This window comes from Siphateles boraxobius, unplaced genomic scaffold, assembly GCF_051911475.1.
Source record: "Siphateles boraxobius isolate OS27281-9 unplaced genomic scaffold, OSU_SipBor_1 119, whole genome shotgun sequence".
In the NCBI taxonomy this organism is placed as follows: Eukaryota; Metazoa; Chordata; class Actinopteri; order Cypriniformes; family Leuciscidae; genus Siphateles; species Siphateles boraxobius.
The window spans coordinates 4,359,043-4,383,989 of record NW_027508721.1 but is presented as its reverse complement, the minus strand read 5'-3'; the positions used below and the strand labels follow the sequence as shown (position 1 = coordinate 4,383,989).

The window sequence follows — 24,947 nt, the reverse complement described above, 5'->3', positions numbered from 1 at the left end:
CGAGTTAGTAAATTCATTCAACAAACTGTGCATTTACAATTCTCCAAGCACTGACATATGCGTTTAACTCATGACCTTGCGTATATTTGTGAAATCAGACCTTTTTGATCCCGCGCCCTCGCAGTTTCGTGCTCTTCCCTTGGCCAGTCTCGTATGGAGCTAGAAATGTGTCTTTATTACATGTGAGAAAATAAATGATCTGAGAGAAAAAAAAAAGTTTGAGAGAAAAAGTTATCACACTGATAGCAAAAAAGCATTTCATGAGAGAAAAAAGAATATTTGAGAGAAAAAGTTTTCATACCAATAGCAAAAAATAATATTTGAGACTAAAAAAAGTTTTGAGAGAAAGTATTTTCTCATAGAACATAAAAAAATATAAATTTGAAATTTTTAAAATTATTTCTGAGAAAAAAAATCTCTCTTAAAATACTTGGAAAAAAAATCTCAAATATATATTTTTTGCTATCAGTGTGAAAACATTTTCTCTAAAAATAAAAAGTGTTTCTCTCAAAACGCTTTTCTTTGCTCTCGATGCAATTTTTTGCTCTCGTGTCAGGATTTTGCTTTAGCTGTGAAAATTGTGTCATGGGCGGGGCCACGTTCTTTTTTTCCTATTGGAACGTTCCTATTGGCCAGTCGGGTGAGCATCGTCTTGTCTTAGGAGTCGAACTGAATCATTACACCATTGTTCGCGTTCGGTTCACCTAGATAGATGCAGTCTCTGCCTTAGAGTTTAGATTCTCTGCCCGAGCCCAGGCCCGACCTCGGGCCGATATTTCCCGTCACCATCCTCGGGCCAGGCCGGGCTTTTGATCTAGAGACGTGCACTCCCAACGCAAGAGAGTGTGGCGCGGGACTAGGTTTGATGGCCGAGTGCGGGCGCGGGCTGTAATGCACTCACTCTGTGTGTGTGGGTTCCGGGAGAATAAAACGATTTGTGGGACTCCCGCAAACTAGAAATATCTATGAATAAAACATAAAAACTAATACATTTTTATTCATCTGTTGCAGAAAAACAACAAGAACAACTAAAACAAAATACAAATGATTTACAGGCCAGAGTTTTGTTTTATAACATGTTTGCAGCGTTGAGCGATGTAGCCAATCACAGACATATGTGTTGATTTCTTGAACGCAATGGCCAATCAGAAGCATTTAAGATAGTCTCCCCTCACTGCTCAAAACGGACTTTTTGTTCAGAGCTGAATTCTGTATGCTGGCAAATCCTCTAATTATAACAAACAAAGTGTATATATTATGAAAGATTCATTGTGCAGTCAGCGTCATTGATAATAACAGAGATGTGTGAGATCGCGATGAACTGATGTCAGCTTTAGGGATTTTTCAGGGAGCGCACTTTGCGCGCATTCAGTCATGCCAAACCATGCACTCAGTAGCTGCTTGATTTTATGTTATAACAGTGGTTTGTGTGTTAATGCTTTAATAACACATAATTTATCAGGAGCATTTATGCTGATGTGTATGATGGCGACACGTAGGCTAACTTGAAAGTATTTGGAGGTGCAGAACAGAGGAGGAGGAGAAAGTAACATAGAAAGTAGTTGAGAACGTCAGTTATAACGACCCACGTATTAAAATGGTCGGGACTCGGGTTTAAATCGGGCTCGGGCTCATAATTATTGTTAATGCGTCGGGCTGGGCTCGGACACAACGTGCACGGGCTCGGGTAGGATCGGGCTTGATTTTTTGGGCCTGATCTAAGCTTTAAGTCGAGCACGGACACTCCAATGTTTGGGTAAGATGATGACACACACAACTGGATGTTAGCTGGCTAAGCAAGTTCAGCATCACTGAAGATTAAACATTAAAAATAGCACTCATATTCATGAATGAATGTGTATTATATTATTAGCTTGCTAATCGCTAGTAAAGCTAAATATTAATTAGCCATCATGCTAGGTAAACTTGCATGAGTGCTATTGTTTAATGTGTAATCTTCAGTGATGCTGAACTTGCTCAGCCAGCTACCCATCGAGTTGTGTGTGTGTCATCATCTGCAGAGACGGCATCTATCTAGGTGAACCGAACGCGAACAATGGTGTAATGATTCAGTTCGACTCCTAAGACAAGACGATGCTCACCCGACTGGCCAATAGGAACGTTCCAATAGGAAAAAAAAGAACGTGGCCCCGCCCATGACACAATTTTCACAGCTAAAGCAAAATCCTGACACGAGAGCAAAAAATTGCATCGAGAGCAAAGAAAAGCGTTTTGAGAGAAACACTTTTTATTTTTAGAGAAAATGTTTTCACACTGATAGCAAAAAATATATATTCGAGATTTTTTTCAAAGTATTTTGACAGAGATTTTTTTTCTCAGAAATAATTTTAAAAATTTCAAATTTATATTTTTTTATGTTCTATGAGAAAATACTTTCTCTCAAAACTTTTTTAGTCTCAAATTTTATTTTTTGCTATTGGTATGAAAACTTTTTTTCTCAAATATTCTTTTTTCTCTCATGAAATGCTTTTTTGCTATCAGTGTGATAACTTTTTCTCTCAAACTTTTTTTTTCTTCTCTCAGATCATTTATTTTCTCGCATGTAATAAAGACACATTTCTAGCTCCATAGTCTCGCGATCTAAAGGACGGTCAGGATAACGGTCATATTTTCAAACTTAAAATGGCGCGCACAGTTTCATTGGCCAGTTTCATGAATGACAGACAGATTAACCAATAATGATCAAAGCAAATAAGGTTAAATAACCAATAGGAATTGTTTCAGTATGGTAAAGCGGCGCAATGTTTTATAATATTTATATCAGATAAAAATGTAAAATGATAATATAATAAAATAATAATGATCTTAATAATAACTTAAAAGGCAGAAATTATTTATTCTGTACATACATTGATTCAACATATATCTTGTAAAAAAAAAATCAAAGTTGATTTATAAGTGTTTTTTTTACCCTTTTTCAACCATTTAGCATTAAACATTATTTCAACGTAGTTTCAACATTGAAACAACAACTGTCATTATTTCAACCATATTTCAACGTTGAAGGTTGGTCATGTACCGGTTGGTTAACATTAAACGGTATTTCAACGTTGTTTCAACGTTGAAACGACAACTGACATTATTTCAACCATATTTCAACGTTGAAGGTCGGTCATGTGCCGGCTGGGAATAACTGCTGCCAGTGAAGCTGAAAGAAACAATCTAAATATTGAAAAAATATGACGTGAAAAACCGCTGGATAATAATATCATCAATGATTTTGAAAAAGAAACATCTAAAATGAACATGACTGTCTCCAATACTAATAGGTAAAATCGATTATTATCACATTGTTGAAAATAATCCAGTTACGAATAGATTAGTCGCATATCTGCGCGCAGTGTTCGGAATTCAGCCAGTCGCGTCGCTTTACAGTGAATTACCCATCTATGGACAAAATGCATGGAAAATTGCGGAGGGCACAGATTGGGCGGTTGCGGGAAAGGTAAGGTAGCCTACATGATCCAAGAGTTCTCCGAAACATGAAAATGGTTTATATTTATTAGCGCCTCAAACTAAATCATAGCGTTTACCGTCATGTCCTGTCGGCCATGCGTGTGCTGTTTATATGCTTCTGCCACGTGTTTTCCTCAGCAAATAACTGCTTACATCTTTATTTGTAAATGTTAGAAAGTCGCGTGAGTATTTCAGTTTAGGATGTTCTGACAACAGAACATGCTATTTCAGTCAGTATGCTAGTATTTCAGTCTAGCATGTCAGTCCACTTCATGTCCAGTCCAGACTTCAATGAATGAGCGCAAGTGGGCACATCCGCGTCAAACAGCAGGAGAGAATTCCCAATCATTCTAAATTCTGAATTCTAAATCAAATGCACATTTTTCTAAAATGTTATATATATATTTACTGGGTTTAAAATTGTAGTGGTAACACAAGTAATCATTTATGAGAGTGCTCAGCTGCTGAGGTCAGAGATTTCTAGTCGGCTAGTAGAGCCCCTAATAGGACTGGTCCTGCTGGCAGAGCGTGAGAGCCGTTACAGCCATTCTACAGCTGTTACTTTTTAGCGTCAAAGAAGGATGGTGGCTTGCATCCTGTTGGTAAAGTTCCTGTTCAAAATGATCAAACAAGAAGCTGATTCTCCAGCAGATGCCTCTGGGAGATTGATTTATTTCAGTGGACCTGAAAGATGCTTATTTTCATATTCAGACAGCCCCACAGCATTTTCATTCAAAGGCGTGGCTTGTTAGTTCACTGTCCTCCCCTTCATTCTGTCTCTGGCCCCAAAAACATTCACAAAATGTGTTGATGCTGCTATGTCCTTACTATAAGCAAAGGGAATGTGCGTGCTGAATTATTTAGATAACTGGCTTGCCATGGCACAGTCAGAGACTGTTACAGGAACACAAACGTCCCTGGCTGACAGTGAATAAATAGAAAAGCGTGCTGATTCGGTCAGACAATACAACAGTGGTTTCATACATAAACCACCAGGGTCGTGTCCAGTCCAGACCGCTGTACAGGTTGGCGTAGAGCCTCCTGTTATGGTTCCGGCCTCTTGTCGATCCGAGCAGTACATTTTCCCGGCTGATTAAACCAGGGCTCAGACTTGCTGTCGGGGGCAGAGTAGTCCACGGAGAATGGAGATGGACCAGATGGAGGTGGACCTCTTTACTTCCCATCAGTAAAGATTATGCATCTGGTAGTGAGCAAAATCAGGGAGGAACAAGAGTCGGGAGTCGCCGACGTGGCCTAACCAGCCATGGTTCTCGAACATGGTAGAACTGCTGACTGCTCCCCCCTGACCAATTCCGGCAAATTGGCATCCCAATTTTGTTGTCCTTGTATAGATTTACATGTCTGACCCCTCAGCGCAACAGAGAATATGCTTTTTACCATATCGGTGGCGAGAGCCCCTTCCGGATGATGTCTCTTTGCGAGTAAATGGAAGGTCTTCACAACCTGGTGCAGTGTGAGGAACCTAGATCTTGCCCTTTTGCTGGTTTTCCTGTCTTTCCTACAGTAGCTCTTTCCTACCTTCCATGCTCAAAGTGTACGTGGCGGCGATTACAGCGTATCACCAGTGGGTTCTCGACAAACTAGTTGGTAAATGTATTTTGGTTATATGGTTCCTGAAAGGGGCAAGGCGGATGAATCCCCCTTGGCGACATCCACTGAACCGACCTGGGACCGATTACCGGTTTTGAGAGCTCTGGCGGGTCCCCCCTTTGAGCCACTTCAGTCAGCTGACTTGCACTCTCTCTTTGCCCAGTTCGAGCACTATGAATATAAATTAGCCACGTTTCCATTTGTCGGGCAAAAAGTGGGCGTGCTAGTTCATGCCAGGGCCAGTCACGTTTCCACTGTCTGTTCCGGTGCTGGATCGGGCCTCGTCTGGGCTTCCTCGGGGCCAACGGCCAGGGTTTTTTGGCCCGCCGAATACCTTGGTCCAAAGCACGCCAGCTCGGGCTTGAGGAGTGGTCATGAACAAAGGTGAAGTTTACGTGAGTCTGGAGACGGCAGTGCCTGATATTTTCATATACCAGCTACCATCAGCATTAAAGACCTTTTAAAATCATTTTAGCTCAAACCTCACTCTCAGACAGCAGCGAGTGTTTGAAATAACATTGATTGTTTGGGTTATAAATCTTTAAGTAAACAACAAAAATGGCAACAAACGGTTGCTTCATCATGTTTGTTTTGCGATCTCGCTAGTTTCCAGTGATTTCTTTCTGATTAGTTTTCTGATAAAACTTCCATTTGTTGGTGAAATTATTGGTTTGTGTGACGTTGTTCCAGAGAGGTGTATTTTAGTGAATCGCTGCGGAGCTTCAGGCCTGACGGTAAAACGCAGTGTGGTTTTGGGCTCGGTGCTACAGGTCCGAGGCTAGTAATTCGGCCTTTTGAAAGCCCTAGCTCGCACTGGCCCAACAGTGGAAATGCGGCTATTGAGCGCTCAAAGCAGTTCAGGCACCACTGCTTTTGGCTGATGCTGTGGTGTGTTTTGCACAGTGTTATGCTTTTGTTGTTGCTGTTTCAAACTATGGTAGTCGCTGGCAACCACCTTTATTCTGTTTACCAGCATATATTCATGAGAGTATTAAGTGTTGCTTGTTTGTCGCTTCCGAAACCTTCATGCTTATACTACTTAGCTTGACTAGTTTTTCTCAACTAGGTTTGGTGAGCAGAGCACCCGTGACGTTGCACTTGACATCAGTATGGCCCTTCCCCTGCATGGTTGGTACAATAGTTTTTTTGTTAAATGTAAACGTGCTAGACGGAGATCTTTGATCATTGCACTTGCGTCTCGCACAAGAGAGCCGCATGTTTAGAAATCAATGTGAATTTAAAAGAAGTTCAACTTTTAAAAAACTAAAAGACTTAGTGGGGTTTTTCTTTTTCCATTCTACAGCATCTCATGTTTTTAAATGCAAAAAAGTACTCTGTGTGATTGGTGCTTTGGCTCTTTGTATTAAACAAAGCATAAATAGATGATGGTTTATAATAGTTTTATGCAATTTACGAAATTATATTTGATTTATAAACGTTATAAATCACTTTTTACAGACAGTCATGTTATTTCATTGCCTTGAATAAACAATTTAATGCGGTGCATTATTATGGTTTAATAATTACTTATCAGAAAGAACTCAGTGTGTCTCAGTTGAAAATTTTACTTCAGCAGAACAAACAAGGTGTCCCACAGGGCTCGGTTTTAGCACCAATTTTATTTTCTATTTATATCAATGACCTAAGTTGTGGGATAACTCCAGCTAGAATTCATCTGTATGCTGCTGACACAATCATTTATACAGTAGCACACTCTCTGAATCAAGCCATAGAGCTTTTGCAAGATTCTTTTCGGTCTTTACAACTGTCATTGTCAAGTTTGAAACTGGTTTTAAACATGAAAAAAACTAATTATATGCTTTCCACCTGTTGTTCCATCAACACAGATCGCCCGATTTTAAGTTTAGAGGGGGACTGTATAGAAAGAGTAAATTGTTATAAATATTTAGACATATGGTTAGATGAAAAATTAGGTTTTAATGTACATATTGAAAATCTCTTGAAAAAGCTTAGACCAAAACTGGGGTTCCTCTTTCGTTTATAGAAATGTTTTCCTTTTGAAGGAAGAAAGAGAATTATTCAAAGCTGTTTCCTCTCAGTATTGGATTACGGTGATGTGATTTAATATGCATGCAGGTTCATCTTCGCAAAAAAAAATTGATTGTGTATACCTTGCTGCCTTACGCTTTGTGACTAGTGCCTCTTCACGCACTCATCATTGTACCTTGTATGAATTGGTGGGTTGGACTTCTTTGTTTCAAAGGAGAAAAATACACATGTTGATGTTTATTGCTAAGGCATTGTTAGGCAAAATACCAATTTATATCTGTCGTCTATTATTTTATTGCATCTGTAATCATAGCACTAGATCTAGTGCAAAACTGCTTTTAAGGGTTCCTAGAGTACGTTCAGAGCTTGGTAAAACTGCCTTTTCTTCCTATGCTCCCTGGTTATGGAATGAGCTGCAGAGTTTCTCCCCTCTTTAAACGTTTTTAAAAATCTCTTATCGACCAAGTTAAAGGAAACTTGTGCATGTTTTGTAAAGTAACTTTTGTTGGCATTTTATGAGTCAAATTTTATGTAAGATTTTGAGTTTTATGTTTGTATTGTATACGTGAAACTTTTTGTGCCGCCATTTTGGCCACTCCCTGGAAGAAGAGATTTTTATCTCAATGGGACTATCCTGTTAAAGTAAAGGATAAATAAAAATAAATTATTTTGCTCATTGCGCCCTCTTGTGGCTTCAGGAGACAAGCCAAAAGCCCTTTTCCCCCTAACTGAAATCATGCCATTTAAATTCGAATATAATTTCGAATATCAGTGTTTAAAGTTTCTTAGCCATTTTGACAGCCCTAGTCGAGTGAACCGAACTCAAAAGGGAATGTCTTCGACTTCGTAGTAGTAGTAGTAGTAGGCTACTCATGTAACCCTGGTTCCCCGAGAGTAGGGAACGAGTATTGCGTAGCTATATGCAGTGGGAAAACTCCTTTTCTCGAGAATATTAAAGCCATTATTTTAAAACGCAGTGCAGCTGCACAGCGAGCACCGAGCCGAGCGTCTAGATTGCGCAATGGCTGTACTGCGGCAACTCCACAAACCTATGGCGAAGCGGCTGAGATGCGCGAACCAATCGGGTCGCTTCGCACCCAGGGCACGTCAGAACCGGCAGAATGGACGTGGCTTATCTTACGCCTATAAAAGAAGACCATTTCGCCATAGAATCAGGTTAAATCGACCGAAACGACAGCACCTGAGCCAAGCGTAATAGCACGCCAGGCTACGCAATACTCTTTCCCTACTCTCAGGGAACCGAGGTTACATTAGTAACCAAGTACATTCCCTTTCAAAAACGTTCACTTCGTATTGCGTAGCTATACACAGTGGGAACCCATTTTAAAACACTGTGCTATTGGCTGGCGACTTCGCCCTGAACCATTAGCTGGGGCTAAGTCGCTTTTCCCCATGGAATAGCCGGCCACCGTGGGTTGAATGAAATCTGGGGGCGGGCCTCTGTGTGACAGGGATCCGACCCCCCGAACTTTGAGAGCTAAAAAAGTATTATTTTGGGTTTGCTATAGAGACAGCTTTTATTATCAGTGGCGCATGCTTTGTAACGGGCCTGGGGCCTCATGTATCAATCTTGCGTACGCAAAAAAACTTTGCGTACGCCAGCTTTCACGCTCACGGTCGGATGTACTAACAGTGAAATTAACGTGAGAATGTGCGTTCCTCCGCACCAATTTCATGTCTGGCGTACGTACATTTCTCATAGTTTTTGTCCGTTGGCGACTCTAACAGACAATGAAGTGAAGTTGCAAACATTACACAGCGAATTGTTCTACAAGTCTATCGCAATACCACCTTTGGGAAGCATTGCTATTAATTTGCAATTCGTAAAATACTTCACATATATTGTCACACGAGCATTATGGGAATATTCTATCAATTATGGAATTAAGTAAGAACATATAAAAGCATATGCAAATTGATACAACCCTCAGTATATGGCAATGGCAGCTTTGGCCTTATTAGAGGACATTGCTAATGGCAGAATCCGAAGAGAATGAGTTTTTAGGGACCACAATGATTTTCTGGCCCAGGATGATGACTGGCTTATCAGCCGGTTCAGATTTCCAAGGACTATCCTCTTGGAGCTCTGTGTTGAGTTGCGTCCGAATCTAGAGAGAGAGAGACAGCGAGGAGCCACGCAATACCCGTTCCCTTGCAGGTGCTGACAACACTTGCTTTCCTGGCAACTGGTTCTTTCCAAAGGGAACTGGCAGACCGCTCAGGAATAAGCCAGTCGTCTTTGAGCCGCGCAATGCCAGTGCTACCTATGGGTCGGGATCATCCGCATGTCTACCAGGTATATAAGGTTCCCATATGATGCAGTTGACCAGCCAAACATTAAAACGCAATTTGCAGCGATAGCCGGTTTTCCTAATGTAATCGGAGCGATTGACTGCACACACATTGCTATAAAGGCGCAATCTGAAGAAGAATTTGCATATGTGAATCGGAAACATTTCCATTCAATAAATGTGCAGATAATATTGGTTACATTCGTGGCAGTCCTGTAGTAAATCCGAGTCTCCCACAGCAGCAGATACTACTCCAGAGAGTAAAGTGTCACCCATAATTGAGGCAACTCTCTGCTCAAAGGGTGTAAGTTCATCGACCCCTTTACCACTGCCTGTTCTGCCCACACTCTGTCAGTGCGCAGCAGTTCTCCATTTAACGTCCACCTTTATATCAGACCATTTCTTTTTAAGGTCATTTACAGTGCGACTTTCAGATCCCACCGCATTGACGGCATCAGCCAAACTCTCCCACTCATATTTTTTCCTTTTGTTATTAATTCCGGAGTACAAAGTTCCAAATATTTTTTTTTCTCGTTTCTACCTCCGATAGTAGCACCTCCAATTCACTTTCTGTAAAGTTTTGTTTCTTGCCGCTTGCTTTAGCCATTTTCTTACTCCTTTCTTTTGCCAAAGTTGACTCATTACCATATTTAAATGTATTTAATTAAGGGAGGAGACTGGGTGGGGCGTTGTGCTCGTGCATGTGCGCTCATTTTTACGTTAATTGGGATGTACAAAGAGAATATGCGTGGAATCCTTCGTACGCAGAGATTCATACATCTGTTTTTTTTTGTGCGTACGCACATTTACAGCTTTGTCTGTACGCAGTGTTTTAGTATGAAATCAACGCAAGTCTTTGTACATGAGGCCCCTGGTGTTTGATTTTTGAACATTTCCAGCCGCCCAAACTGTAAGGGGGGCTGTTAGGAAAACACTCAGTTCTCGCTCTGTTTGAGCAGCTGTAAAAACAGCTTTTTTCTGCAGTTGTGCGTGCCTTACAGCAGGCCCATTGACTTCAGTTATAGGGGGGGGTTGAAAAGTGATCTTTTTGTGCTTTATTTGGGTCGCTGTTAAAACAGCATTGTTTTGCAGGGGTACGTGTTTTGTAACGGGCCCACTTACTGCAGTTAGAAGAACATCTCCAGTCACCTTAACTGAAGAGGGGACTGGGAGAAGAGCACAAGCTTTCTTCGAGGGAGTTCTGGCCGCAGCAGGACTTGAAGCCTCTCTTTTTCCCCCTGTCATTCGACTAGGAGGGCTTCTGAGGCTCAGGGTCCAACACATACTTGGGTCGGGGGCCGTGACATTCTGAGAATGGGTAGCGCTTTGCAGGCTTTAGGCGTCAGTGGCCTTCAGCAGCTGAGCAAGGCTGAGAGGCCGACGGCGCGGGCTTGGCTGGCTGAGGGGGCGGCATTTTCTTAGGGTGCCCTGAAGCCGAGCTTGAATGCTTGGTCAAAAAGTGTTGCATGGCCTGCGAAGATTTCTGCGCCTCAGTGAAGCGCTCAGAAAATCCCTTCACCGCTGGACCGAAGAGGCCAGTGTTGGAGATTGGGGCATCGAGGAAAGCGGTTCTGTCCACGTACTTGATCTCCGTCAAGTTCAGCCAGAGGTGGCGCTCCAGCACAACCGAAATGGCCAATAGTGGAGAGCGTTGCGGAGGTTGATGTCTTTAGGCGAGCCGAGTAAGGGGCACTTAGTCAGCTCTTCCTCCGGGAAGCAGGGTGGCGGGAGGGCAGGAAGCGGGGGAGCACGAGGGGTGGGGTCGCCGTCCGAAAGGAGAGCTAGCCGCAAGTGCAGGATGGATATGGGCAAGCTCTCACAGTGCAGGCAGCCGCCCTTGTTGAGTGCAGTCTCTGCGTGGGTGAGTCCCAGACATGGGGCGCAATCGCTGTGTCCGTACATCCGGAACGCGGCATTTGCAACAACGCCGTGGTAGAAATGAGGTCTTTCTTTTAGCTTCTAGTGTGTCGTGACGGCGACCACACAGAAGTAAGCAAAAAGGATATATGGCTTCTTTAGCCGGATTGTCGCAGGTTAACGGCGATTCCGGGGAAGGCGGTGTCGAGTTGAAGGTGCCGCGTCCGCTGATTCAGGTCGCTCGTTCCACTGCAGAGGCTCGTCGACGGCGATGGAGATTAAATCTGATTCTATGGTGAAATGGTCTGCTTATATAGGCAAGGCATAAGCCATGCCCAATCTCATTGGTTCTTGCAGTTGCCGCAGCACAGCCATTGACCGAGCTAGATGCTCTGGTCTGTGCTCGCTCTACAGCTGCAGTGCGTTTTAAAACAATGGCTTCAATATTCTCGAGAAAAGGAGTTTTGCCACTGCATATAGCTACTCAATATGAAGTGAACGTTCTGAAAGGGAACAGACATATACAAGAAAGACTTGTTTGGAGTTTTACATAATCAATCAGTGACAGTGAGTGAGCTGCATCACACTACAGAGAAATTTGTATACAAATATACAAAATATAACAAAGACAATTAACATCAAACAGAATGCAGAATATAGATCTTATTATTTCTGTATAGGCTTACACAGAAAAACCCACAGGACTATTGAATATTTAGGTTATATTCTGACATCTTTTACTCAGCCTGTTGTACCATATCTATATTTAAAAAAGAATACATTTAAAGCTTTTAAACTTCAAAAAGTAAAGCGCGCCATCATAAAAATGATCCATTTGACTCGTTATATTTCACGTCATTTTTGGTTCTATAATGTTTTGTGATTAACAGAGTTATTAGTTATTAAATGATAACTGTTCACTGTAAATCTTCTCCTCCAATGGCAACCAAATCATGGAAACCAAATCAGTCAGATTAATGAGTCAACTAACTGAAAAGACGATTGATTGATTAAAAAATTGATCATTACTACTGATTTTCTGTAAAAAACACTTAAATGTTGCTCTAATTCTGACAAAAAGCTATTGTGTGACTTGGCTAGTAAGTGATATGGACAATGTTTGAATCCCAGCCCAAGTTCTCAATACAGAATGAAACCACTTTCATTTACAGGTGAACTATTGCTGTTGTGTTGGGAATCAGCTTGACCCGCATTTTATTTTCTAAATGGTTTAAAAACTGGTTAAACTAAAAATGTTGTAACTAACTTATAATATTCACTTTATGTAGGGTCATGAATGTTTATGCAAAGTTGGACACATTTGTTTGGAAAAGCTGTACAAATTTTGCTATAACTTTTTGGTGTTAAATCCTCCACCCCCCAACCCCCATTGGTTTCCATGAAGCAGAGTCAACTCTCACTTGGGTTTGAGACATAACAATAAGGCAGAGGCTATTTATAGGCTATTTTAAGTACAGATAGCAATAAATACTACACTACGTACAAAGTGTAGAAACATTTATACTTAGTACTATCTATAGAGTGTGCAAATTGTCACAAGTAGTCATGACAAAAAAATATTGTTTTGTCTGTGCAGCTAATTTTGAACAAAAATATAATACCTCTAACACAATGTAAATAACGCAATATAAACAAATAGATGGGAATTATCAAATTCCTCGCATATTTTATATTTTTAGTTTCTGGCAAGCTACAATAGAGGCTTTCTGTCCTTAGCGTTTTTCTAACACTAGTGTTAGTCTTGTTTTGGCCAATTGCATGGAAACCAATGCAGGTCTGTTTGATCCACAACACAAAAGTTGTACCCATTTTTTTTTACACCGTGTTAGGATTAATGAACCATATAAAATAGCATTGTTTATGTGTGTTGGTCATACCTGTAGTGTGCACACATCTCTCTTGTATTAGGCCATGCAGGGTAAAGAGACTGAACACTACCAGAGAGAAGAGAATAGTGTAAAACTCCATCTCAGTGAAGGGAGAGGCCATCTGCTCCGGCTGAACGAGCAAACACAAACTCGTTGCAAAATCAGGGCATCACTGATACCTCAGCACCACTGTGGCAGAAATACTATAGCAATACTGGTACATTATCAAAATAACTCCACTGACATCATCTTGTGCATCTGAGCTCAAACTGCACAAATCTAAATTAACAACACTACAATCAAAACGCTCCAGCACTTGTACAAATGACCAGGGATGCAAAACACAGACATTTAGTTATAAAACTCCTTACTTACATGGACTGCCGCACATAAAGGCATCCACTTTGAAGTCTCTGTATATTGTTTTTTATTAGGTTGTGCGTGCGTGTGCACCTGTTTGTATACAGTCGATACTGTATGTAATATGATGAGGGGGTAACCACAACGAGTGGCTCATATTGCATGGTGATATTAACTAAATAAGGTTCTACCCTAGATACCAGATACAAATGAAAGTAGAGGTTAAACTGTCATGAAATCCCAGCCTGACTTTCCTGCTGTGCCTATGTGTGCTTGTATGTCAGTGCATATTTTGGATGAATGAATGAATAAATTCATGGATGGATGAATGAATGAATGTATATTGCAACCTTGTCTTTATGGGCTTTTGTTCTTTTTAGACTAGTAATTTAGCAATCTTAATTTAATGGAGCATATATAATTTAACAAACCCGAACATTTAATCACCTTCTTATTGTTCTGCTGTACAAACAACGTAGTCAAGTCCACTTGTCTCCCATAAATATACTTTTTGACCAAACAAATATTTCCTTGGTGAGAATACAAAATATCTTGTTGGTCGATGCTGGTTTATGCTGGCTAGTCTTCATGTGCCAACTAATCCCCACCTTTCATAAATGATTGCAGTATATCCATGTTCCAAATCTTATACAAGAAAATCTGGATTCTCACTCTCATCTTGATTATTTATTAAATATTTATTACATTATTTTTTTTTGGAAGTAGTTGGGTTTGTTTATTTTGGATGAACGTCTTGTCTCGTTTTACTTATGAGCTTTTGTGGTGGTAAATACCTTCAGATGCCTGATAAGTGATTAAGAGTCCTTGTTCTACTAGAAGTTTATAGAGTTATAGCACACATACGCTATTATCTACACAGGGGTGCACAGTCCTTGCTCTCACACCTGCCTGTAACTTTCAATTGAACCTGAAGACCTTGACTCTTCTGAGTTCCCAGGAGAAAGAGTGAACACCCCTTATTTAGAACTTGAAAATAGTCTGTGAATGGATCTGGCTTCTCTTTTTTTCAGTATATTACTGTAGGCCTATATTAATAAAGTATGTTGTGCAAAAAAAAAAAAACTAAACAATTAGAGATTTATCAAAAAACATTAAAACAATGTTTTTTAATAAATAATAAAATGATTATCTCTTTCACAGAATTCACATGCCATTGACTCTTTTTGAATAAAACATAGTCTTTTATTGATTATTTAATGGTTTTTTTTTCCCTTTAATTTTTCCTTTTTTTATCTGACCAAACAGTCAATGCAGTGATGTGCATTTGACATCAAATAGCGATGTGCGAGACTAGTCGACATTGCAATTCGTAGTTTACATTAACTCTTTTTAGCACATTTATGCTTTTCTTTATATCTTTCTATATATAAGGCGACCATCAAAGTACTGTCATGCTAATGCTACAGTATAATACATTTTATATCTGCAGAAAACAAAATCGTTTTATTTTTACCTCAGAGCTCTGATTTTGCACGCTTTTGTCCTTGTCACTCACGTAGGGCTCAGAGATATGTCCACTCAGAAGACGAGCAAGGCGAGGGAGTGTTTTGACTTTAGAAGAAAACAAAAGTTTTGTGTAGGCTATTGTAACATGTATAGAGTCCAAAGAGGAAGATGAGAAACGATGAAAGTACAGAACAAGGTAATACTTTAATCAAAATAAACGAAAGCAGATATCCCAGCACGATAAAGCAAAATAACAGTGAGTACTAAAACTCAGTCAACACCAGACAAGTGAACAAAAGGAACTGAAGGGTATAAATGCACATGTGATAACAATCTGAATACAAAACAGGTGAAATAATTAATGAATAAACATGGAAACTAATGGTGGCGGGAAACTAAGGACAAAGGAAACAGGATGTAAACTAAAAGTCCTTGAATCATGAAAACCAAACACAATGAAAGTTTGACAGCAATGTCATGTCAAGCATATAACAATAAGGCTTGCTTATAAGCTTGTTATACTATCGGTTATGAGGGAAAATAGTATGCTGATATAAAATTGTATAGCCTACCAATTTAAAGGGGAACCAATATGGATGCAACTTGTTTTTAAGGCCCTCTTGAGGTCATTCAATGTCACAAGCCAATGAAAATCGGACATAAGCAAACAACTTTGAGGGCCTGAAGAGAAAGACAGTAAATTACAACAATACTTTACTCCAATAGGAGAGAAAGGGTTTGTTTACTTGAGCAAAAAAAAAAAAAAATGGCTCCCTCCAATGTGAAATGCATGAAAATAGTCCCACATCTTGAATCAAATTTTTCTTCTTTTTTTTTGTAATCATAGTACACCTTTGAGTCAAATAATGTTGTTTTCTTAGTGAGAGAAAGTACTTTTTATTCAGGTGAAGTAGTCAATTTCTCATTCTTTAAAAATTGGAAATTTTAGGTTTCTATGACATTCAACCGAGTGGCGTTATTCAATATAGTATCTCACAGCATTTCGTCTTCTGAATGTGAGTAGTGTAGTGTACTAATCATTTAAAAACTAGCTTTAATTATTCACATGGGCTTTTGACCTTGAAAATTTGGTCAGTTTTTTACCCTGGGTTAGCATAATCATGGGTTATTTGTTTATGTTTCACTGTTTGTGCTTTAGGTTAGGACTGATCAGTCATAGTCCGGTTCTGAGATTTCACATTGTACATTTGTAAAGCAAAGATTAATATTCTCATTTGCATAAGTAAAATTCCTAAAGTCTTTTTTGTCTGTTAAAATTGTTTTAACCTCTACACAATTCCCATAGCTATTTAGGAATAATGACTTCTAAATTCTAATTCTAAGTAAAAGGAGTAGGTGTCCAAAATGACGAATGGTTGTATATACTGTAAGTGAGTTTCTGCAGCTCATGAATATTTAACGAGGCTGAGGAGAATATTTCATTTACTATTGGTCAGCTTTTTCATATCCTCCTGAGACCCGAGAGTTTGCCTGGTGTGCATTTTATAATTTTTCTTGCTATTTGGTATAAGTAGGACCTAATAAGTATAATAACTAAAATTTGTTTTTGTACAGGAAGTAGTTTTTGCATAAAATGATGTCCTCATGCAAGGACTGTGGGTCTTTCTTAACTTTATCCTCCTGAGACCTGAGTTTTGGTTTGGCGTACATTTTAGATTTATTCTAGCTTTTTGGGGTTTATGGCAAGCCGTTTTAACTTTTATTCATTTTCAGGATATGAATTCTTGATATCAACAATTCAATTTTCACTAGTTAAAATAATAGTTATTGATATCAGGAATTAGATTTCTACTAGTAACAATGGCAATTTTTGATATCAGAAATTACATTTCCACTAGTAACAATGCTAATTCTTGATATCCACAATTAAATTTTCACTGGTTAAAATTATAATTCTTGATATCAGCAACTGAATTTCAACTAGTAAAAACTATAATTCTTGATATCTGTAATTGTATTTTCACTTGTGAAAAGTCTCCATAGGCTGCCATTCAAAATTAATTGTTGATATCAAGAATTGATTTTTTACTAGTTGAAATTCCAATTTCAAATATCAGAAATACAATTCTTATAGTGAAAACCTTTATTTTTGATATCAAGAATTCAATTGTCACTAGTTGAAATGTCTATTCTTGATATCAACAATTGAATTGCTACTAGTAACAATATTCATTTATGATATCAATAATTCCATTTTCACTAGTGACAATGTTGATTTCTGATATCATGAATGTAATTGTTACTAGTAAGAAAGCCATTTTAGATATCTGAAATTATATTGATATCAGAAATACATTTTCAGATATCAAAAATTAACATTTTTACTAGTAGCATTTAATGGTTGATATCAACAATAGACATTTCAAGTAGTGACGATTGAATTATTGAAATCAGGAATTCGCATTTTTACTAGTAGCCTAACAATGTAATTATTGATATCAAAAATTATATTTCTACTAGTAAGAAATCAATTCTTGATATCAACAATTCATATCCTGTGTGTGTGTGTGTGTGATCACGATCGAGCAAGAGAGAGTGTGTGTGTGCGCGCGCGAACGCGAGTGAGTGAGCAAGAGAGAGAGAGAGAGAGAGAGAGAGGGAGAGAGAGAGAGTGTGTGTGTGTGTATGTGTGTGTGTGTGCGAGTGAGTGAGCAAAGTGAGTGTGTGTGTGTGTGTGTGTCGCGAGCGAGCGACGAGCAAGAGAGAGAGAGAGACAGAGAGAGTGTGTGTGTGTGTGTGTGTGTGTGTGTATGTGTCTGTCTGTGTGTGTGCGCGCGCGATCGTGAGTGAACTGAAGCCCCGTTGAGTGTGTGTGTGTGTGCGCGCTCGAGTGAGTGAGCCAGTGTGCGTCACGAAGCTCAATGCAACTACAATTATTTTTTTTTTTGCTAACATCTTATACAATTTCAACAAAGCTAAGTCCCATTGTCCTCATATTTGTCACGCGCTCGGACGAATGACAGGAAGCAATTGCAAGTAAACAGTTTATTAGAGAATCACAGAATCGGCAGTGCAAACAGATGGTAACGGTGACGCAGGGACAAGATGGTCAGGATCCGTGAAGTGGTGCGATGAAGAGACGATGGTGAGACAAACGTAGAAACTCGAATCCAGACGAAGAAACAGGAACACAAGGCAGGAACTGGACACCGGAACACCAACACGAACCACATTAAACAACGATCTGACAAGGATGAGAGAACAACGGTGAGTATAAATAGTGTGGTGATGATCAACTGCAGCTGGTGATGTGATGATGAGCAGCTGGAGCGGATCAAGTGATGTCATACAGACACACCCCTCACACACGTGCATTCATACAACAACATAAACACGAGACTAGAAGGAAACAGAGAAACGTCTACCGTGACAGTACCCCTCCTCTTAAGAACGCCTCCTGGCGTTCTCAGACTCCCTTACCTGTCGATTGTAATCATCGATAAGAGAGTGATCCAGAATGTCTCTAGCAGGAACCCAACTTCTCTCCTCCGGACCGTAACCTTCCCAATCCACCAAGGACTGAAATCCGCGTCCCCTCCGTCTAGAATCCAGAATACGATTGACCGAATAGGATGGTTCCCCATCTACGAGTCGCGGCGGTGGGGGAACCGGGACTAGCGGATTAATGCAAGCATAAAACACGGGCTTGACTTTGGATACATGGAACACGGGATGAATTCTCCTGTACGCAGGAGGAAGTTTGAGGCGGATTACCACCGGACTAACGATCTTGGTGACAGCAAACGGGCCAATAAATTTGGGAGCAAGTTTATTCGAGACGGATCGGAGGGGAATGTTCTTGGTAGAATGCCACACTTTAGAACCGACGACGTATACGGGAGGTCTCCGCCGGTGGCGATCGGCTTTGACCTTGGTGAGTGCTCCCACTTGGAGTAGAGTCTCGCGGACTCTAGTCCAAGTGCGATGACACCTCTGGATGAAGGCGTGGGCAGAGGGGACCGCGACTTCGGACTCCAGACCAGGAAAAATTGGTGGCTGGTAACCTACGCTACACTCAAACGGAGATAGGCCCGTAGATGACACTGGTAACGTATTGTGGGCGTACTCCACCATTGACAGTTGCTGACCCATGAGGAAGGATTCTTGGAAACCAAACATCACAACGTTCTTTCCAAATCCTGGTTGGCTCTCTCAGTTTGACCATTGCTCTGGGGATGAAACCCAGAGGACAGACTAACAGTCGCCCCCAGTAATCTACAAAATTCTCGCCAAAATTTGGACACAAATTGGGGACCCCTGTCGGAAACCACGTCTATCGGGAGGCCATGTAACCGAAAGACGTGATCTACGATCGTTGCCGCTGTCTCCTTAGCTGAAGGCAATTTGGGTAGGGGAATGAAATGTGCTGCCTTCGAGAATCGGTCCAGAATTCCTCAGCACAAACTGAGCAAGCCAAAACAAAATCGTGAATGTCGCGAGCCATACGTGGCCACCAAAATCGTTGCTTGACAGAAAACCCAGTGCGATTAACTCCTGGATGACAAGCTACGTTGGAACTGTGACCCCACTGGATAACGTCAGACCGTAATCCCTCTGGCACAAACAAACGGTTTGGTGGGCATCCGGGAGGCGTTACCCCTTCTAAGGCTCTCTTGACCTTCGCTTCGATCTCCCATGTGAGTGTTGAAACAAATATGGTTTCGGGTAAAATACACTCGGGAGTAGACGGGCGTTCGGAAAAATCAAATATGCGAGATAATGAGTCGGGTTTGATGTTCTTGGAACCCGGACGGTAAGAGAGAGTAAAATCAAAACGACCGAAAAAAAGTGCCCACCGAGCCTGCCTGGAGTTCAATCTTTTAGCAGTTCTGATGTATTCAAGATTCTTATGATCAGTCCAGACGATAAAAGGTACCCCCGACCCTTCTAACCAGTGACGCCACTCCTCCAACGCCAACTTGACTGCCAACAAATCTCTGTTACCAATGTCATAATTACGTTCGGCTGGGGATAATCGATGTGAAAAAAACGCGCAAGGGTGCACCTTGTCGTCCACAGGTGAACGCTGGGATAACACTGCTCCTACTCCCACCTCTGACGCGTCGACCTCCACCACGAACTGACGTGATGAATCAGGGGCTATGAGAATAGGAGCTGAAACAAAGCGGCTTTTCAGTTTAGAGAACACTACCTCGGCTGAGTCAGACCACCTGAACGCAGTTCGGGGGGAGGTCAAGGCAGTCAGAGGCGCGACTAGCTGGCTGAAATTGCGAATGAAACGCCGGTAAAAATTGGCGAACCCCAGAAACCTCAACAGGGCCTTGCGTGAATCTGGACTTGGCCAATCAACCACAGCCTTGATCTTCTCAGGGTCCATCCGCATTCCCTCGGACGACACGATGTACCCTAGAAAAGGAAAAGACTGTGCATGAAAAACGCATTTCTCCGCCTTGACAAAAAGCCCATTCTCTAGCAACCTCTGAAGCACTCGTCGGACGTGTTGCACATGTTCCTGGAGAGACGAAGAAAAAATCAATATGTCATCCAGGTAGACATATATGAACTGATCGATCATATCTCGCAACACGTCATTGATCAATGCCTTGAAAACTGCTGGGGAGTTGGACAGCCCGAACGGCATAACCAAATATTCAAAGTGCCCCCTAGGGGTGTTAAAAGCTGTTTTCCACTCATCTCCCTCCCTAATGCGAACCAAATGATAAGCGTTACGTAAGTCCAATTTTGTGAAGATAGATGCTCCCTGCAACCTCTCGAAGGCTGAAGACATCAACGGCAAAGGATAAGTATTCTTTACCGTGATGTTATTCAACCCTCGGTAATCAAGTCAAGGTCGCAACGATCCATCTTTCTTCCCCACAAAAAAGAACCCCGCCCCCGCTGGAGAAGAGGAAGGGCGAATGAACTTGGTTGCCAGAGAATCAGAAATATATTTCTCCATAGCCTCTCTTTCAGGAATCGAAAGTGAATATAACTTGCCTTTAGGCGGAGACTTACCTGGCAGTAAATCTATAGCACAGTCATAGGGACGATGCGGAGGGAGAGAAGCTGCACGAGACTTACTGAAGACTTCCTTCAGGTCCAGATACTCCACGGGCACGTTAGACAAATCCCCTGCTTCTTCCCTGCAACACAGAAACAGGTACAGACGAACAAGCAGACACAAGACAAGACTTATGACATTCCTTGTTCCACTCCAGCACAGCTTTATTAATCCAGTCCACACGAGGGTTGTGTTTGATCAGCCAGGGATGTCCGAGAACAACGGGTGCCAGGGGTGATTCCAAAATAAGAAAAGAAATAGTCTCGGTGTGGTTGCCAGAGGTAATAAGTGTGATGTCTTCAGTGGTGTGGGAAATGATGGGAAGCTCTTGACCATTTAATGCGTGAACTGAAATCCGGTGAGTGAGGGGTCGGAGGGGAATCTGGAATGTAAGAGCGAAATTATAGTCCATAAAATTACCTTCCGCCCCGGAGTTCAACAGTGCAAGACAATCGTGCTGGTGGACTGACCATCTTAGTCTAACCGGGAGGAGCGTGGAGGTAGATGTAGTCGATGAGGTCTTCCTGGCGGAGATCCCACCCGATAGTAGCCTCAAGTTTACTATCGGGCTTGGCCTTTTACCGGGCAGTTGTAAGCATAATGTCCCGCTCCACCACAATACAGGCACAGGTCCTGGGACCTCCGCCTCTCCCTCTCCTCCCGGGAAAGCCGAGCTCGACCCACCTGCATGGGCTCGGAATCGAAGACGGGGCTGACCACGTCCCTGCCGCTGGATCTGGGAACGTCGACTCCTCCGAAGGTACGGGTGGACGGAACTCGTCGCTCGATCCTAGATAGCTGAGCGTCCACCCGCAGAGCAAGATCAATCAACCCGTTCAGTGTGGTAGGAAGATCCAGGGCGTAGATCTCTCTCTGGACGTGGTCAGCCAGCCCATGCAGGAACATATCCCACTGCGCCTCCTCGTTCCAGCCGCACTCTGCCGCCAAGGTCCGGAACTCTATAGAAAAGTCTGAGACCGATCTTTCTCCTTGACGTAGTTCCGTCAATGTTCTGGCTGCTTCCCTTCCCTTCTTCATCTCGGCGGTGAGGGTCTGGAACAAGGCGCAGCATGGATTCTGATTCTCCCACACCGCCGTTTCCCAGAGCGCTGCCTTTCCTGTAAGCAAAGTTAGTACAAAAGCCACTTTAGCCTGTTCAGTCTCGAACGTGCGTGGTTGCAGAGCGAAATGCATCGTGCAACGGGTCAGGAATGCTCTACAAAAGTCTGGTTCCCCGGAATAATGCTCAGGTACCGGCAGGCGGGGCTCCGACATCGCGGGTCTCTCTGGAAGTGGTGGGGGAACGGTCGGTGTGAGCGGCGCAGTGGGAATCTGAAGCCGTTGGATATGCTGGGTGAGCTCAGACACCTGCGTCACCAAGGCTTGCACTGCGCGACCTGTATCGCTGATCTCTCTCTGCTGGGCATCCATTCTCCTGGTGCTATGATGAATAAACTCGTCCACGGGGCTCTGCGGTGAACTCGCTGCTTCCATCTTTAGGTCAGATCGTTCTGTCACGCGCTCGGACGAATGACAGGAAGCAATTTCAAGTAAACAGTTTATTAGAGAATCACAGAATCGGCAGTGCAAACAGATGGTAACGGTGACGCAGGGACAAGATGGTCAGGATCCGTGAAGTGGTGCGATGAAGAGACGATGGTGAGACAAACGTAGAAACTCGAATCCAGACGAAGAAACAGGAACACAAGGCAGGAACTGGACACCGGAACACCAACACGAACCACATGAAACAACGATCTGACAAGGATGAGAGAACAACGGTGAGTATAAATAGTGTGGTGATGATCAACTGCAGCTGGTGATGTGATGATGAGCAGCTGGAGCGGATCAAGTGATGTCATACAGACACACCCCTCACACACGTGCATTCATACAACAACATAAACACGAGACTAGAAGGAAACAGAGAAACGTCTACCGTGACAATATGTGGACATCAACTTTAGCAGCATAGTAAATCTTTATTGTTACAAAAGTTTGTCAAATGTGCATGCCATTTTAATCATACAACTCTTCTATGCATAACTTAACAAGAATCAACAATGAAATGTTTTTAGATTTTTCATCTTGTGGACGTTTTGGTCTGGAGTGGCTGCGTGACATGTGACCTGTGTTCTCCGCCATCTTTAAATTATTTATGTTAAATTTTTTTCTCTTCTGACCCCACCAGATGGCAGTGTAAGTGTCCTCGTTTGTGAAAAACATGTTTCAGTTACACAGGATTAAGTATTATGCTGCACACAACCAAAAATGTGATGTCCTCATATGAGGTCGCAGGGTCTCAGGAGGTTAAACTAGTCCTTCCAGTATAATTTAGTTTTGTTGCATAATGAGTCTATGTAAGCTCTCCTCAACTGTTTAAAATGAAACATTTAACAGTTCAAATGTTACCAGCTAGTTTGCTCGGTCCAGTGTGTCTTCCCATGTTCGTGTGTTTGTGTGTTACAGTAGCCGAGGTTGTGTGAAGCCCCTGGGGTTGTAAGCTGATTAGCTTGCTGCTCCATCCCACGCTGCTCCTGGAGGGAGGAGATTTGGAGCTAAAATAACCCCTAAGTCCTCTCAGCAGCATGTTTACAGGTCAGGTTAACAGACGCACACACACACACATCCACAAACTGAGGCATCACTGCAGCTCTCAGGTAGAGTAAATTTTAAATGAGCTCTTTCTGTCTGTCTCTCTCTCTCTCTCTCTCTCTCCGTGTCAAAGATCACACAGGTAGAACGAGAGAGGTTGGCTTAAGCTTTTTTGGGGGGATGTGACGACCAGCTCTCTGGATGTTTCCCTCTGTTGCAGCTGAAGTCTGAGATCTCAACCAGGATACCTGATTTCATGCATGTGTCTGTAGGAGCGTGGATACGAGCTCTGGAGCGGGTCATATTCTTTGTTTCCATGCCGACCCACTGGATGATGTGAGTTTGTTGTCTTTGGTGGGCTGAAGGTAGCGAGGTATCCCGCAGTCCTGAGCACTGCTAGCATGCCTGTGCATCAGATATCGGTTGTACCCATCACTAAGGAGAACGGCAACAGCTCCAGCCGGAATAGAGACAAGAGTAAAGAGAATGAGGCAAGTACCCATTACGTGAATATGTAATGTATGTGGAGTGATCATAACAAATACCATGGTTTGTTTCATAGCAATTAGTTATGTTAAAGGTATAGGTATAGTCATCCATGGTTTTCCATGTGGTTACTATAGTCTGAAATACTAGTTGGTATTTTAATGGATTATGTAGAGCAATGGTGCATTTTCATTAGGGTTATTGTTTAGATTGGGATCAAGTTGTAAATTGAAAGTATTTTTCTGTAATAAGATATATGATACTTTGTTTGCATTAATCTGTGACATTTAAATGCCAAAAGCAAGCAAATCCTTCTGCTTTAATTTTCGGATGTGAGGATAAAAAAAAGACTCAATCTTATGTAAACAGTAATATAGCCTAGAGCAGGAGCTGGACACTGTTGTATTGGAAAAGAAATTGCTGCTATAAATAGAACTGTAAGATGTTAAACAAAGCATATATGTAAAATGTTACATATATTTCAGCCTATTCAGAGTCATTGACATTTCTTTCAAGTATATTGTAAATCACACATGCTCTTAAATCACATTGCTTCAGCATGTATGTATTTGTATTTGGTTTGTGAGTTTTAATATCCAGGACATTTTTAAGATGTATGATGCACATCCTGATCGCCTGATGCAAAACACATAGAAAAATAGGAAGTGCTGCCTAAAATCACCAGCTCTAATCCTTTTGAGACACTAGATTTGCCAAATATTTTCAGGATTGTGGCATCAAATCCGAAAAATAATCAGAATTTTGTTTTAGACACTTAGTAGTTCACTTAGTCCACAAGCAGAATTGTATGTTATATCTGTGAAATAACCTGTATGTATA

The 24,947-nt window shown here is 41.6% G+C and overlaps 1 protein-coding gene across 8 annotated transcripts in view; it reads left to right on the top strand.

The window, feature by feature from the left end:
- Window positions 1–24,947, top strand: part of marchf1 (membrane-associated ring finger (C3HC4) 1) — a 64,528-nt gene that overhangs the window by 2,937 nt on the left and 36,644 nt on the right. For 3 of the 8 annotated variants that reach the window (XM_077204588.1, XM_077204591.1, XM_077204585.1), the window contains exons 1-2: window positions 23,603–23,686; window positions 23,842–24,112. In XM_077204588.1, the coding sequence (XP_077060703.1) occupies window positions 24,023–24,112 (90 nt within the window). In that variant the 5' untranslated portion in view covers window positions 23,603–23,686; window positions 23,842–24,022. Of the gene's footprint in view, window positions 1–23,492; window positions 23,687–23,754; window positions 24,113–24,947 lie in introns of those variants that run through there. The other 5 variants (XM_077204589.1, XM_077204586.1, XM_077204587.1 and 2 more) reach the window with 4 other exon arrangements.